This window comes from Saccopteryx bilineata, chromosome 5 (genome assembly GCF_036850765.1).
Source record: "Saccopteryx bilineata isolate mSacBil1 chromosome 5, mSacBil1_pri_phased_curated, whole genome shotgun sequence".
Lineage (NCBI taxonomy): Eukaryota > Metazoa > Chordata > Mammalia > Chiroptera > Emballonuridae > Saccopteryx > Saccopteryx bilineata.
In genome coordinates this window covers 39,446,801-39,463,151 of record NC_089494.1, presented here as the reverse complement: position 1 = coordinate 39,463,151, position 16,351 = coordinate 39,446,801, and the positions used below count along the sequence as shown (strand labels likewise).

The 16,351-nt window shown below is 37.9% G+C and overlaps 1 protein-coding gene across 8 annotated transcripts in view; it reads left to right on the top strand.

Annotated features, from left to right (window-relative positions):
* Nucleotides 1-16,351, top strand: part of HECW2 (HECT, C2 and WW domain containing E3 ubiquitin protein ligase 2) — a 438,960-nt gene that overhangs the window by 371,889 nt on the left and 50,720 nt on the right. For all 8 annotated transcript variants that reach the window (XM_066232561.1, XM_066232560.1, XM_066232559.1 and 5 more), the window contains 2 exons: nucleotides 7,975-8,058; nucleotides 12,902-13,011. In XM_066232561.1, coding sequence (XP_066088658.1) covers nucleotides 7,975-8,058; nucleotides 12,902-13,011 — 194 coding nt within the window. The remainder of the gene's footprint in view (nucleotides 1-7,974; nucleotides 8,059-12,901; nucleotides 13,012-16,351) is intronic.

Genomic DNA, 16,351 nt, shown 5'->3' with positions numbered 1-16,351 from the left:
GGAGATATATCAGAAAATATATTGCTTAGATAAATGTCAGAGGATTTACTGTCTATGTTTTCTTCTAGGATTTTTATCATTTCAGGTCTTACATTTAAGTCTTTAGTCCATTTTGAAATTATTCTTGTGCATGTTGTAAGAAGGTAGTCTAGTTTTCTTTTTCTTTTTGCATGTATCTGTCCAATTTCTCCAACATCACTTATGGAATAGACTGTCTTTACCCCATTGTATGTTCTTGCTTCTTTTGTCATACAGTAATTGACCATATAGGTGTGGATTTATTTTTGGACTCTCTATTGTATTCCAATGATTTATGTATCTGTTTTTATGCCAGTGCCATTCTGTTTTGTTTACTATGGCCTTGTAATATAGTTTGATATCAGGTAACATGATACTTCCAACTTTGTTCTTCTTTCTCAAGATTACTGTGGTCATTCAGGGTCTTTTGTGGTTTCATATACCTTTTTGGATTATTTGTTCTAAATCTATGAAAAATGCCATTGGTGTTTTGACAGGGATTGCACTGACTGTATAGATTACTTTGGGTAATATGAACATTTTAATGATGTTAATTCTTCCTATCCATGGGCATGTTGTTTGCTTCTATTTGTTTGTATCTTCAGTTACTTTCTGTAATTTCTGTTAATTTTCCAAGCATAGGTCTTTTCCTCCTTGGTAACATGTATTTCTAGGTATTTTAAAAATGCAATTGTAAATGAAATTGTTCTCTTAGTTTCCCTGTCTGATAGTTCTAAGTAACTCTTTAAATTCTTATCAAAGAACTGATTTATATCCAATTACAACAAATTTTTACTCTAAAACTTATGGCTACTTAATGTAATGTCACTTCTCTGGGTCTATAAGTATCCTGTGACCACAATGGACCAATAATTCCAAATCTAACCTATATAATGGAAGTAGAAAGAACTTGATCCCTTTTCTGCTTGGCTCTATCCTTCAAGTCAGACACACCCTATGACTGCAATTAAGAGTGTAGATAAATGATGAGTACCAATTTTCCTTTCTTGACATTACACCATTAGAGTAGCCATAAAGGTTTCCCTAAAATTGCCTTCAGGGAGTTTTTAAAAACAAATGGATTTTTTAACAGTTGCTGAACTGTGTCTACAGGAACCATGTACGTGCACAGTCTGCAGTTCAGAGTTTTGTGGTTTTAGAAGCATTGCTGCTTCTGATTGTTTTTGATCACGTGCCCTTCTTTAACTTCAACAAAATGTTGGTTGGTTTTGATGAGAGTTTTTTTTCTGTGGGAATTCTGGTCTTGAGACTATGTTTATTGTCCTCAAATGATCTTTTAGGGTTTATATTCTGGGGTGATTCTATGTGCTGGAGGAAGTGGTTTTAAAGTCTAAATATTACAGGCATCCGAGAGACAGTAATAGCCAGTGACTTTTTCCTGAGATTGTTACTGTACAGTTTAGCTTCTTACAACTTCTTGAGTTTTCTTTTTAAGAGATTGCATCTTTCCCAGTTTTTTCACTTTCTTCAGTGGATTCTATTTTAGTTAATAATCTGATGTCAACTTTCTGATTTTCCTTTTTATCTGCCACAGCAAAAAATGATAGCAGGATAGTTTCTTTCAAACACTGAGTGGACCCAGGGAAAATTGCTGAGTCAGATCTATTACTTTGGCTTTAAACTGATCTTGTGCCTGGTTTATATTCTACTGAGAATGCCTGTGTGCACAAAATAGTGGTAGGTACTTGGGGAACAGAAAGGTAAAGAAGGAAGGAAGGGCTTTGCCCTCAAGAAACTCATGTTTCAGTAGGAACTTAAGTTGTTACTGAGTGACCCTGTAAGAAAGTAGGATGGAGGAAGTGCTGGAATGTACTCCACAGGGCACCCGGAGAGAAGCATATCCATGCAGAGAGGTTCAAATGATAAAATGATATTTGAATGTAACCTTAACCCTTATTATAAGCCATTACAGTTGGATAGGATTTTTTCATAAGGTGAAGGCAGTGAAGAAAGAAGTTAGAGGACTGCCACAGAATCCTTCTAACTCAGTAACTTTATAAAATAAAATTGGATCAATATATTAATATAACTTTCAAATGCCCCCCTAATAAAAGTCATGTATATCTCTTAACAGTATTTCTCAAACTTGTTATGTTTATTTTAGATACTGAGAGAACTCATGGAAATTTGTTAGGAGACAGATCTGTTATTTCCAATTCTAAAAGGAAAAGAAATATTGTAGATCCAGTGTTGACATTAACCACTTTTATTTTAATGAAATATAAATGTGTGCAAATATAAATAAACTTTTTATCCTTACAGTTTTTATAAACCATATAACCAAAAGACGTATAAATTAAGTAAGTACTTAAAGTCAATAACATTTGAATTAATTATATTAATGTGAGAAGATTTTGTTTCTCGGAGGCCTAATCACCTAAATTGAGACCATTGTCAGTGGAAAGATACATTTGTGCTTTTTGTTTTAGTTGTCTTTGACTTTTTTTTTTGTTTGTTATCTAATAGTTCCTCACATGCTTTGGTGGCATTATCGTGGTCATTTTTCCTTCTTAACAAATACCTTATTTTTGTCTACTGATTCACTGTTTTGATGAGCCAGTTCATTCAGTAGTGTACCCCTAAATACAGTGCAGAAGAGAAAATATGTCATTACATGTACCCTGTGATGCTTGTATGCCACTTTTCTATTTGTAAACTATTGTAAAACTTTTGTTCTTAGAATGGATCATGATATCTTTTATGGTGTGTTTAGTATAAATGCCTAATTTACTTTTCAAACCCATTTATTTTGTTTTCTCTTTTTGTTCATTTTTATTTTATTTTATTTTTCATTTTTCTGAAGCTGGAAACGGGGAGAGACAGTCAGACAGACTCCCGCATGCGCCCGACCGGGATCCACCTGGCACGCCCACCAGGGGCGACGCTCTGCCCACCAGGGGGCGATGCTCTGCTCATCCTGGGTGTCGCCATGTTGCGACCAGAGCCACTCTAGCACCTGGGGCAGAGGCCACAGAGCCATCCCCAGCGCCCGGGCCATCTTTGCTCCAATGGAGCCTCGGCTGCGGGAGGGGAAGAGAGAGAGAGGAAAGTGCGGCGGAGGGGTGGAGAAGCAAATGGGCGCTTCTCCTGTGTGCCCTGGCCGGGAATCGAACCCGGGTCCTCCGCACGCTAGGCCGACGCTCTACCGCTGAGCCAACCGGCCAGGGCTTGTTTTCTCTTTAGCCTGTGGCAACTTAGATATTAGTTACTTAGTCTTACTTCAGGCATTGTCATTATGCAAATTAATACTACCAAAGAAAAGTTTTGTGTTTTAATTGGTAAAAGAATTGTGAGTAAGCAGCAGACAAGGATTATTGCTCCCATATTTAGATAGCATTAAGGCCCTGCCCAAACAAGGGCCTGGCACTGACACTTTGAAGTTTATCTCTGATCACTTGGCACCAACCCCTTGTAAATGCAAACGAGAGAGCCAAAGTCAAGTGGCAATGTTCAGTCATAAATGTCTTCCAGATTATCTAAAATATGCTTACCTCTGTATTAGCATTTTGATCATCAAAGTGAAAACAAAAATTTTGAATTCTCTCAGAACTCAAGATTTTGTCTGTAGATTTCTAGTGGAGAAGGACACCGGTTTAAGAAATCCTGATCTGATAACAAAGAAGTAGTTCCCTTTTTTTTTTTTTTTCATTTCTCAGAAAAGATTGGTGACATTTCTGAGTATGTCTGCTCACTTCTGTCTCGTACTCAGCCTTGAGCTCTTCTCTTGACCAATGCCACCTTTGTTTCTACATTAAAAGACTTTAGAAAGGACTTGATAGGAGTGAGTATAAGGCCTAAAAAGATTTCAGTTTGGTGAAAGTAACTATTTAAATATTTTCGTGTTGTACTAGGATTGCCAATTGAGTGTTTCTCTTCCACTGTGCCGTGAAGTCTTTGAGAAACTGAGTGTGTCTTACCATCTATTAGATTCCTAGTATGTGATACTGTGCCTTTCAGATAGTAGGCCTTCAGAAAATCTGGGCTGAAAGAATGAATGACTATTAGTGTAAGAAAGTCCTTAGTGGTATGAGGTACCTCAGATGACATGCTCCAGTGTCTTCTTCTTGGAAGCATATGACCCATTACTTGTTATTGTGATAAATTAGCTGTCCTGGTAGAAAACTAGTCTCAGCCTGCTTCTGGTATGTTTTTGGCTAAAGAATCAGACCAATTACCTTCACGGCTTAATAGTTAATATCTAGAAAATGATGAAAATTTTCCCAACTGGCATATTTCCTTTGGTGTCTCTCCCTTTGCCTTCCTCACCCTGTCATCCCTGTGACTCAGGAAGCTCTGATCTCTTCCTTATTCACAGGAAACATACTAGCCGCAGTCCAGAGCATGAGATCTCTGTGATTACTCCACCCGCTCTGTGTAACTCTAGTCAGAGAAGTGGAGGAGAGTGCTCAACTTGTTTGTTTTCTGGTTTTGATCTGTTTGCTTGATTCATTGTGATGACTAAGGAGATAAACTGTGTATTTGTTGAAGATAGATTTTGATCCTTCAACATCAAAATATGTTACTGACCCTTAGAGGAGTACTTCTTTAGGTTATTGTTTATTTTTTTTCCAAGATAACTTTAAGTTTTATCTTTTTTTTTTTTTTTTTTTAATTAAGGGAGAGCAGGGGAGGCAGAGAGATATACTCCTGCATGTGCCTGTGGGTTGATGCTCTGCCCGTCTGGAGTGTTTCTCCGTTGCTTGACAACTGAGATACTTTTAGCACCTGAGGTAGAGGCCACCAGAGCCATCCTCAGTGACCCTGGCCAACTTGCTCTAGCCACTTGAGCCATGGCTGTGGGAGGGGGGAGAGAGAGAGAGAAAAAAAAAAGAGAGGGGAAAGAGTGAAGAAGCAGATGGTCACTTCTCCTGTGTGCCCTGACTAGGAATCAAACCCAGGACATCCACATGCTGGGCCGATGCTCTCCCACTGAGCCAGGGCCTAGTTAGCTCTTTATTTATTTAGTTTTTTTATTTAGAAATTAAATTTAATGGGGTGATATTGATCAATAAGAGTACGTAGGTTTCAGGTGAACAGCTCTATAGCATTTGAACTATTGATTGCATTGTCAGCCCATCATCCAAAGGCAGATCATCTTCCATCACCATATACAGTGTGTTCGTAAAGTCAGGGTGCATTTTTGACCAGTCACAGGAAAGCAACAAAAACGATAGAAATGTGAAATCTGCACCAAATAAAAGGAACTCTCTCTCAGTTTCATACCTATTCAGTGCAGTTCAATGTGGGTTCACGCACAGATTTTTTTTTTAAAGACTTTATTTATTCATTTTAGAGAGGAGAGAGAGAGAGAGAGAGAGAGAGAGAGAGAGAGAGGGAGAGAGGAGGGGAGGAGCAGGAAGAATCAACTCCCATATGTGCCTTGACCAGGTAATCCCAGGGTTTTGAACCGGCGACCTCAGCATTCCAGGTTGACGCTCTATCCACTGCACCACCACAGGTCAGGCTCACGCACAGATTTTTTAGGGCTCCTTAGGTAGCTATCCCGTATAGCCTCTACAGACTTGTCACTGACTGATGGCCTACCAGAACGGGGTTTCTCCACCAAACTGCCGGTTTCCTTCAACAGCTTATCCCACCGAGTAATGTTATTCCTATGTGGTGGCGCTTCATAATAAACGCGCCGATATTCACGTTGCACTTTGGTCACGGATTCGAATTTAGTGAGCCACAGAACACACTGAACTTTCTTCTGTACTGTCCACATCTCGACTGGCATGGCCGTGGGCTGCTCTGCTGTATACACGGTGTTACATCATCATCTGCGCATGCGCACATGCTGACACATCATCCTACAGAAACTGGGAGGGTGTTCCTTTTATTTGGTGCAGATTTCACATTTCTATCGTCTTTTGTTGCTTTCCTGTGACTGGTCAAAAGTGCACCATGACTTTACGGACAGACTGTATTTGTCCCCCTTTACCCTTTTAAACTAACTATTATATCTCCTATCAAAAAATCATTCACCAGGTAATGGGCCTTGGTTTTTTCATCATGTACTTCAGACATGTGATTTTAAAACTTGAGAGGAAGTGTTCTGATTGGTTCTAGCCTTCAAACTGAAATAACTTTAAGCAGAGAGGCTGGCCTTTCTTTACATACATGGCTGCCAGTCATTTTATATATATATATAAGTGTATATATATATATGTGTGTGTGTGTGTGTGTGTGTGTGTGTGTGTATATATATATATATAGCTACTGGCAATAAAGGACTGAAAAAAGAACTGGCAGTACTAAGGATTAGTTTTCTAACATATTATATAACATGGTCCTAGCCAGAAGAAGCCAAGAATTGAACTCTGTTTATTACTTTTAGCAAGCTGTATAGTTGAGAGAAAGTCAATTCACTTTTCTGTGCATTAAAGAATTTTTCATCTCAACAATTAAACTTTGCCTTCCACCTCATTGCTTTCAAGCCTATAAGTAATCAAGAAGAAAATTTTAAATTTGTATATATAAAATACAGTGAAACTTTATGAAAATAGTAAACAAAAAACCAAAATGTTCTGTAGATAAGAACTAAATCTAAATTTAATATTATTATTATTATTATTATTATTATTATTATTATTAGCGAGAGAGAGGACAGACCGGGGGGTGAGAAATGAGAAGCTTCAGCTCATAGTTGCAGCACCTTAGTTGTTCACTGATTGCTTTCTCATGCATGCCTTGACCAGGAGGTTCCAGCTAAGCCAATTACCTCTTGCTCAATCCAGTGACCTTGAGCTTCAAGCCAGCGACCTTTGGGCTCAATCCAGCAATCATGGGGTCATGTCTATGACTCCACGCTCAAGCTAGCAATCCCGTGCTCAAGCTGGTGAGCCTGTGCTCAAACCAGCGACCTTGGGGTTTCAAACCTGGGTCCTCAGCATCCCAGGTCTACACTCTATCCTCTGTGCCACCACCTGTTCAGGCTACCTGTTCAGGCTAAATAAATTCTTATATCTAAATAAATATTTAAATAAATACCTGCTATTTTATAGAATGCAGGAATCCAAATACATTGTTATTAGTACTTAAAGTAAAATTGCACACTTATATTGGTCCCTGTGTTCCTATCAAATGTAATGCTTTCAAAAGTGCCATAATTTATGTTCTTATTTTTTTTCCTTATCTCATAAAAAATAACATGGTATGCTCTGAAGTAGTATGATGTAAATCACAGAAAGCAACTAGGAAAAATTCTATTAAAATTATATGCATATAAAAGAATTGAGAATAGTAACATGACTCATTAAACAAAAATAACTGGTGTTATCACATATATCTATAATAAAATAATAGTAGAAATAGCTGACGTTGTGTTTTCTGTGTTTGTATAAGTGTATATACATTTACACAGGTACACACACTATCTCCTTCACTGGCTATAGTAACTGAAAGTGTTTCAAATTTTCACTTATTTGAAAGAGCCTCATGCTTTTATATTGAGTATATAATGCATAGATACTATCTACTTCCAAGTAAGAATGTGTTCATCACACACAATTTAAAGGTATACCTTCAGGAAAATAAACGACTATCCCTATACACTCACTTTTTGGAATAACAGGGAATCAACCTGAGTGATCTAGAGACTGTTCCTTAGATCCAAACCACAACTCGCAATGGAAACTGAGTTTTACTGGTTGAATGAAACTACTACTTGTAGTAGAACTTGAGCAGCAAAGTCAAAGGCAATAAAAGAATCTTTTCCCAGCATTAGGACTGCGGAGTACTGATGCTCCTGAGGTTATTCTTGAAGGCAAGACCATGTCTGTCTTGGATGTTTATGGCTAGGATATCACACAATAGTTGCCACATAATAGGGACCTCCAAAATGCTGTGACCATTATTTTAACAACGATGCCAAAAGCACTGAGTTATGTCCCCCAAAATCTACATATATTGTGGACTGTTTCTTTCCTTGAATAGGGAGAAGATCCAATTTATCCGAACTGAAGGAACCCCAGGATTGGTGCGTCTTTCAAGCGATGCAGACCTTGTGATGTTGCTGAGGTATGTCACACTCGTTCTTAAATTAGAAAGTTTCCTGTTATCAGATATTATGGAGCATTTTGAAAATAATATGACAATATTGGTAGCCTAAAAAAGATCCCCTTTATTCTTGAAGACCTGTGGTGGAATACTCGTGTTGAAAACGTGGGTGCTGGTTTAGTGGTCACTTATTTCAGATCACATCTCCTATCATAGAACGGAGCAGAGGGGTGTATACAGCTCAGCCCTTCAGAGTAGACGAGGTCGTGTTTATATTTTCTCTCAATTTTTTTGCTCAAAATTGTGCTTTGTTCATTTTTGCTGATTTAATACTATTTATTTATGTTATGGTTTTGACAATTTAGGTTTGAGAAATCAGATCAAGTTGAAGTTTGGTCAGTGGTACTCACATTTTATAGCCCTTCATAAAATTAACCAATTGTATTTTCTTCACTGATGTTTAGATCAGCCTTGGTTTTAAATTTTAGAGTAGTTTGGAAGGAAAAATAGCAAGTTTTCAAAAGCCTTTTTCATTTTTAATATTATCTTTCAAATGCAGCATGCCAGAGTAAAATAATGCTTTGCTCTACCCAGTGGTTGGGACATCTCACCACCACTGTAACCTCTACAGAATTAAAGGGAAAGTCATGCTGACCCATATTAGACAATGTTTTATTTCTCCTAAAGTGCTAACAATCTCATTCACATTGTTCATCATGATCTTAATCCTACCCATTTCTAACTGTGTACTTGCTGGCTGCCATATTTTAAAATTTAAAGCCAAAAAATTACTTTCCTTTACTGGCTATTTGGAGCATAATTCAAACATATGTATTCACTTTCCATAAAGACTTCATTTCACTTGATTCTGAATAAGACCTATGGGAGAAGGGGTTCCTTTCAGTCTAGGGGGTGACCCTCGACTATGGTATACTGAGCTGGATCTGGAAATAGGATATATCATAGTACACAAGATGGCCAGGAAGGCAGTTGGTCAATTAATATGGAGTATGATGTTTCTGCCATAGTTTGGTTGGTAATAAACAGTAAGTTATAAAACTCTGGCTAGGATATGATTCTTTCACTTCATTCTAGAAATCTAGGGTTTTTCATATAAACTAATGAATTCTGCTTTGATATTAGTATAAAACAAAAATAATTGCAAAACAGAAATCATAATTATAATTCATATTCCCTTAGTAAATAATCTTTAGATGGTATGGCCCTAAATATTTTAAGTTACAATACAGCTTAGAACATTTGTACTTTGGTAAACACCATAGTTTGTGTGAGTTTATATGTGTTATGTGGTGAAATTTAAAAGTATTTCAAACCTGATATATGTATACATATTTATACAAATATAAGAACAAGACTATATTTTCTCCCATTTGGGGAAATAAGCATGTTTTCTGAAGTAAATGGTCCTTTGAAAAAGCATGAGAAATTCACATATATAATAGTTCTATAATTATGTATTATAATAGAAATGATGCTATTCAGTTCTAGACTTAACTTCATTTGGATGACAAAATGTATTCATTAATAATTGTACACAGTGACATAGTGTATTACATTTGCATGCTTAATAAGTAATATTTAGTGATTATTGAAACTTTTAGGGGTACCTTCAGTACTTTATTTTTTATTTCACTTAAGAGCTTGAGTCATTTGAATCGGTGACTACAAACTCAAGCAATGGATTTGTTGCAAACATAGGGGAAGACTGTTTTTGTACCTATTTTTATACTTTGTTTATTTTTTAATAAAAGAAATTACACTTGGTACAAAAGGACTTGATTTGATTACAAATAAGCTCCACTGTAGAGATGATATAGCTCTAGGAAATTATTCAATTAAAAAAAATTTATGTAAGGGTATTTTCCAATATAGGTATTATGAAACGCAAGAATTCTGAAATGACCTTATTGCATTTGTTATTGATTATTCTAATCCATGTATTCTTTCACTAACTCAAATCATATAAAAATGTACTTCTATTAGAGTTTATATAGGAAACTATTGATGAATTTGGCTACATTCAAATTTTAAAATTTATATAATAAAAAACACCACATGTAAAGACATAAAGAAAGGTAACAAACCAGAAAAATGTATTCACAACACATAAAATGGCAACATGAGTACGTAAAAAATGCCTTTAAATCAACTTAAAAGTAAGAAAACCCAAAAGAGAAAAGAAAAATGGGTAAAGAAGGTAAGAAGGCATTCCATAGATACTGAAGCAGGAATAGCCAGTAAATTTAGGGAAAGATGCTGGCAATTAAATGCAATTTCAAATAATCAATGCTATTTCACACTATTAGATTTTTAAAAAATCAAAAAGCCTAATAGGTAGTACCGAATGAGAAATAAGAACCCTCAAATTGCCTGGACTTTGTGGAATTGCCATTTCTAGAACCTCTTCAGAATACAATTTGACAACATTCCATATAGTTGAAAAGCATCTGGATTATGACTGAGCAATTTTAATTTTAGATATATACCATATTTACACTAAGACTTTAACATATACACAAGGTGATATATACAGGATGTTTATTGCTTCATTACTGATGAAAGCACAAATGTGGGGAGAAAATATATATTTGTCAAAGGAGATCAGAACAAATAAAATGATATTGTTTTTATCATAGCAGATAAAAACAGTAAACTATATTCTTATTTTTTCTGAAGTGAGAAGTAGGGTAGTAGAGAGACAGACTCCTACATGCACCCAACTGGGATCCAGTAGGCAAGCCCACGACAGGGTGATGCTCGGCCCATCTGGGGCATTGCTCCATAGCAACTGGAGCCATTCTAGTATCTGAGGTGGAGGCCATGGAGCCATCCTCAGTGCCTGGGCCAACTTTGCTTCAATGGAGCCTTAGCTGCAGGAAGGGAAGAGAGAGAGAAAGAAAAGGGAGAGGGTGAAGGGTGGAGAAGCAGATGGGCACTTCTCCTGTGTGCCCTGGCTGGGAATCGAACCCAAGAATTGCAGACACTGACAGTCTACCACTGAGCCAGCCAGCCAGGGCCTAAACTATATTCTTATGTATCAACATAGATAGATATCGGAAATATTTATATATGTTAAACAAAAAAAATATTCAAGAATGCTATGTACATATAGCTATTGTAATTTTTAGCAATGCATTAGGCAAAACTGTATGTTGTTTATCTTTATGTACATGTTGCAAAATATAAAACTGTGGAAGGAAGGATACCTGTGAAAGTCATGATAGAGGAGAACAAAAGGCCCTTCATATACATACCTGCACACATGCAGGTTTATGTAGACACTTTTATGTGTATTACTGTTCTATAAGTATGTATGTGTGTTTGTCTGAAGTAAAAGTAATATTGGTAATACGTATTAATACTGGGATACAGGTGTAGATGTCTAACGAGAGGGTCCTAATTACTATTCTACAATTAATTTAGCTGTAAGTTTCTGGATCTTTGTGGTACCAACTATCACATGGGACTTTTTCCTTAGCAATTAATCTTAAATTCACTTTATTCCAATGGCTACTGATTTATTGAAAAAGAGAAATTACTGTTTTGGGTCTTAACAGATATTAAAAAATATGATTGCTTACTGCTTCTGTTTCCAGATCTTCTGACTTCTATAGTTTAAAAATAGAAAGATGACTTTTAAAAACAGCATGTCTAAAAATGCTTTTGCTGCAATGGTCAGTCTAGCAGACATGTGCATATGAATGAAGAACGCAAGACTTATCAAGTTATTACTGCATTGCTATAACCGAGGGTTTCTCAGTCTCAGAAGTATGGACATTGTGGGTTGGGTATGCCTTTGTTGCAGGGAGCTACTCTGTGCATATCAGGATGTTAATTAGCATCCTGGCCTCTACCCACTAGACACCAAAAACACCCCCTCTCCCAGTATGACAACCGAAAATGTCCTCAGACATTGCCAGATGTCCTCAGGCAATGTGAGGGAAAGGCAGAATTGCCTCAGTTGAGAACCAGTGCTATAGCCTTTGGGAATCTTTTCATGAAATCTCTACAAGACTAAACTGTTGCCACTTTTTCTGAATGAAAACAGGTTCCTAGATTTGGCCAAGTTTGAAATAAACTTACTTTCACCTCTTAATTAAAATTTTCTTTTATTTTTGTTTTAATTCTATTTTAAGTGTTTGTATATTTGAGCTTAGTGCAATCAATATTACTTTTTATTATCATAATAATTATGATATTACAGGATTCCAAGATATCAGATACCTGCTTACTATCTTTTAGAAGACTGTTAGTGACAGAAAATACTGGATTGAATAACCTAATATTAAAACCCTCACATAAAAAAAAAAAAAAAAAAAAAATTATAAAGCCAGAGCAAACAAGGGAGCTAATTATTCAAGAGGCGTTTTTGTTTTATTTTGCTTTTAACTCTCCGTTAAAATCCTAAGCTTTGAGGTCTGAGACTCGGCTGTCTATTTCTGGTAATGAGGATATAGAACATACTTTGTGTATACATTACGGGTTCTCAGTAAATGTCTGTTATGTTTGAATCTTATTCCCCAATTTAAAAACCCAGGTACTATTTCAAACAAACATGTAAACTAAAACTCACATATTAAAGTGGCAAAACAGGAATTATGTTGTCCAGAGTTGCTAGGAAAACAGACGCGTAAGCACAGGTTTCACAGAAGCGGCAACAGCCAGCCAGTCTGTCCCAAGAATCACCAGCAGAGAAAAGGGACAGCGCTCCCTTTGGGATGTGGGCTGGACCTCGGATGGAATGGGTCGGAATGAGAGATCGACTGCCTTACTCATTGCGGAAACAGGACTTTTCCCCACCTCCTTGGCTAAAGTACACATTTTGTTTCTTGTTTTTCCCCAGTCTATTTGAAGAAGAGATAATGTCTTATGTGCCTCCACATGCCTTACTCCACCCCAGCTACTGTCAGTCCCCACGTGGCTCCCCTGTGTCCTCTCCCCAGAACTCGCCAGGTGAGTCCACCGGCAGCTCACAGTGACTTCTCTGAGAAGTGAGCCCTAAAGTCAGATGTTCTGTTCTTCATAAAGGACAGCAAAAGAACACGTTCGGTGCATCTTTTAGTGTTAGCACAGGGACATATTTTGTGGCACTTTCTGTATTTTAAAACTGGCTTGTTTCCATGGGGATTCACTTTGATAGGAAGATAATGACATTCAGAATAGGAAGATAAAGGTTAGTAATCTGATATACTCAGATATAGAATTTATTTTTATTATCTAGTGCCTAATATACCTTGGAAAAGATTAGGGCACAATATACTATGTTAATATTTTGGATTTAAAAAGTTCTAGTTAGGAGACTGATTCAAATGTCAATAGAAAGAAATTTCTACACTCCAGAAATAATACAGAATTAAAATGGGTCAGTGTAGTGGAGTTGGATAGTTTTCCCTGTAGTAGTCACTGCCTGCACTAGACAGGAAGACTAAAGACACATGGGCAGATAGAACATGTGGTTGATGAAACAAATGAAAAATTTTCACTGCAAATTCTTTTTGAAAGAGGTATGTGGTGAATGAGGAATGAGTGAATGAATGATAGAAAATGCAGCTTAGCAAATGAGTATTTTTTGAAGGAAAGCAGTCATGGTGTTGCAAGAACATTTGCTGCATTTATCCTCATTATAGGCAATGTATTGTTCACACTTTCATGGCTATCAGAATTTAAAACTGCTTTAATAGAAATCCAAACTCCATATGTATCACTAAAAGCTGCTCTATGTTCTTTGATATATAACATGTGTTTTCACATACTGTTATGATAATGAAGCCACAGCCTAACTGAATACCACAAACAGGAAAAGGTCGATTAATCTGTTCATTTAACACCGATTTATTGAGCATCCATCTCTGATCCAAGCACTGAACTAAACCTTGGTGCTACAAAGATGAATAATATACTCTCTTCCTTTGAAGGATTCATAGTGGGCCAGTGAGTCAACAAATGACTCTGTAAAGTTCTGTGGTTAGTCCTTTATTGAAGAGATATATGGGAACACAGATGTGGGAACCATTCTTCCTTTAAGGCTAGGAGTGGGGTGTTTAGGTAAAGATGAAGATAACAGGTATGAAGGGAAGCCTTGAAGAATAATGAATAGAAATTTACTAGGTGGACCAAAGGAAGAAAGGCATTCTAGGTAAATGAGGAGCATAAGCTAAGCCAACGAATCATGAAAGTGGCTTAGAGCAAATTAATAGATACAAGTGAAGGCAAGTTCTCAAAGCTCAGATTGGAAAGATAGACAAGGGCCAGTTGGTCATTGATGTCTTATTTTGTAGTCCATGTGGAACCACTAACAATTTGCAAACAGAGGACTAGCGTATTTTACCTTTGTACAAGTTTGGTGGCAATACAGAGGATGAATTAGAAGATGAGAGGCTAGAGTCAGAGAAACTTATTTGGAAAGCTGTTGTATTAACCCCGGTGACATGCTAAAGGGTTGGACTAGTAGTAATGGAAAAAAGGGAATTAATTCAAAAGATCTGTAAGATATAGAGATTCCAGGACTTTGAGTCCTAGTAAGGTAGATGCTGAGGTCCTTACCAGTTAGATTACCAGACAGATGGTAACACTACCAAGAAAGGGAAAAGGTTAGACTGGAGGGAAGGGGAAAATGAGTTTGGTTTGGGACCTGTTTTGTTGAGGAATCTTTGGAGATATCCAAGCACTACTGGAAAAGACAGTCCTGGAGCTCAGGAGAGGTTGGTGGCTAGGAACAGAGGGACACTGGTGGCAGTGAGGCCCAGAGTATAGATCAGAGGGACTGCGGAAGACAAGTCCATGGGAAGAAGAGAAAATGGAGGGTGGTAACCTGAGGAACTCCAGGACTTAAGGGGTGGGTTGAGACAGAGAAGCAAATGAAGGAAAGAGAGCCAGTGGATTTTGGAAGAGAATTAGGAAAAGTCTTTTCAGGGAAGCTGGGTTACAGGGAGGAGGGAGTGGTGACCAAGGCCAAATTTTCAAAGGATGCGAGAAGGACGCAGCCTGAGAAGAAGCCATTACATTGGAAAATCATATAATTACATATGGCCTTTGCCAGAGCGGTTTCCGTGAATAGGTCACAAACTGGAACAGGACCAGTTATAGAATGATAGATTGTGTCAAGTGGAAGCCAGGTGTGCACAGTATTCCTTTCACAAAGTATGAAAAGAATGAAAGAAGTATTTTTCTCATGAATTGTGAAAGGAAAGAAAAATAGTACAGTACTTAGAGAAGAAGAGTTAAGGAAGGGGTTCTAGGATGGGGAATTTGAGCATGTGTGTGTGCAGAGGTCAACAACAATGTGGGGGGAAAGAAAACGGCTTCCTCAATGGGACAAAGCAGCAGCAGTCACCAGCACAAGCCCATGGGCAGGCAGGACAATGGAGGCAAAAGCACAGGTCAGCATTGGAACAAAGTAGGGACACCTGTTTTCATGATACAAGCTGGAAAGACATAAATAAGTATATGATGCTACAGGTAAGTTTAAATGTTACTTAGAAGTTTGATGCCGAAGTGTAGAGGGAAACCTGATATAATTTACAGCGGGCCTTAGTCTTCATCAACTGTCTGTGATTTAGGGCAATTTGCTTCCTTCCCTGAACTTGAATTTCATTGCTGTAAAATGAGAATAATAGTAATCACCTCCTATGTTGTTTGGAGAATACCTTGCTGGAGTACAATATACAATGCATCCAGTATATGTCAATTTATTCCTTTTTTTCTTCTTTTTTTTTGGAACTAGGATGTTGAAAAGTATCATTTGCCAAGATCTGAACCATTAATAACTGGAATACAGGAATACATTTCTGCCTGAGTTGCAAAGCTGGATGCCTAGATATTTAATCATTCTGACTGGTCTTTATCTTAGCTGGAACTTCTGGTGAAGTTTAAATGGGTTGTCTCTTTACCAGCAGGGGTCGGGAACCTATGGCTCGCGAGCCAGATGTGGCTCTTTTTTTTTTTTTTTTTTTCTTTTACTTTTTTTGAAGCTGGAAACGGGGAGAGACAGTCAGACTCCCACATGCGCCCGACCGGGATCCACCCGGCACGCCCACCAGGGGCGACGCTCTGCCCACCAGGGGGCAACGCTCTGCCCCTCCGAGGCATCACTCTGCCGCGACCAGAGCCACTCTAGCGCCTGGGGCAGAGGCCAAGGAGCCATCCCCAGTGCCCGGGCCATCCTTGCTCCAATGGAGCCCCGGCTGCGGGAGGGGAAGAGAGAGACAGAGAGGAAGGAGGGGGTGGGGGCGGAGAAGCAAATGGGCGCCTCCCCTATGTGCCCTGGCCGGGAATCGAACCTGGGTCCCCCGCA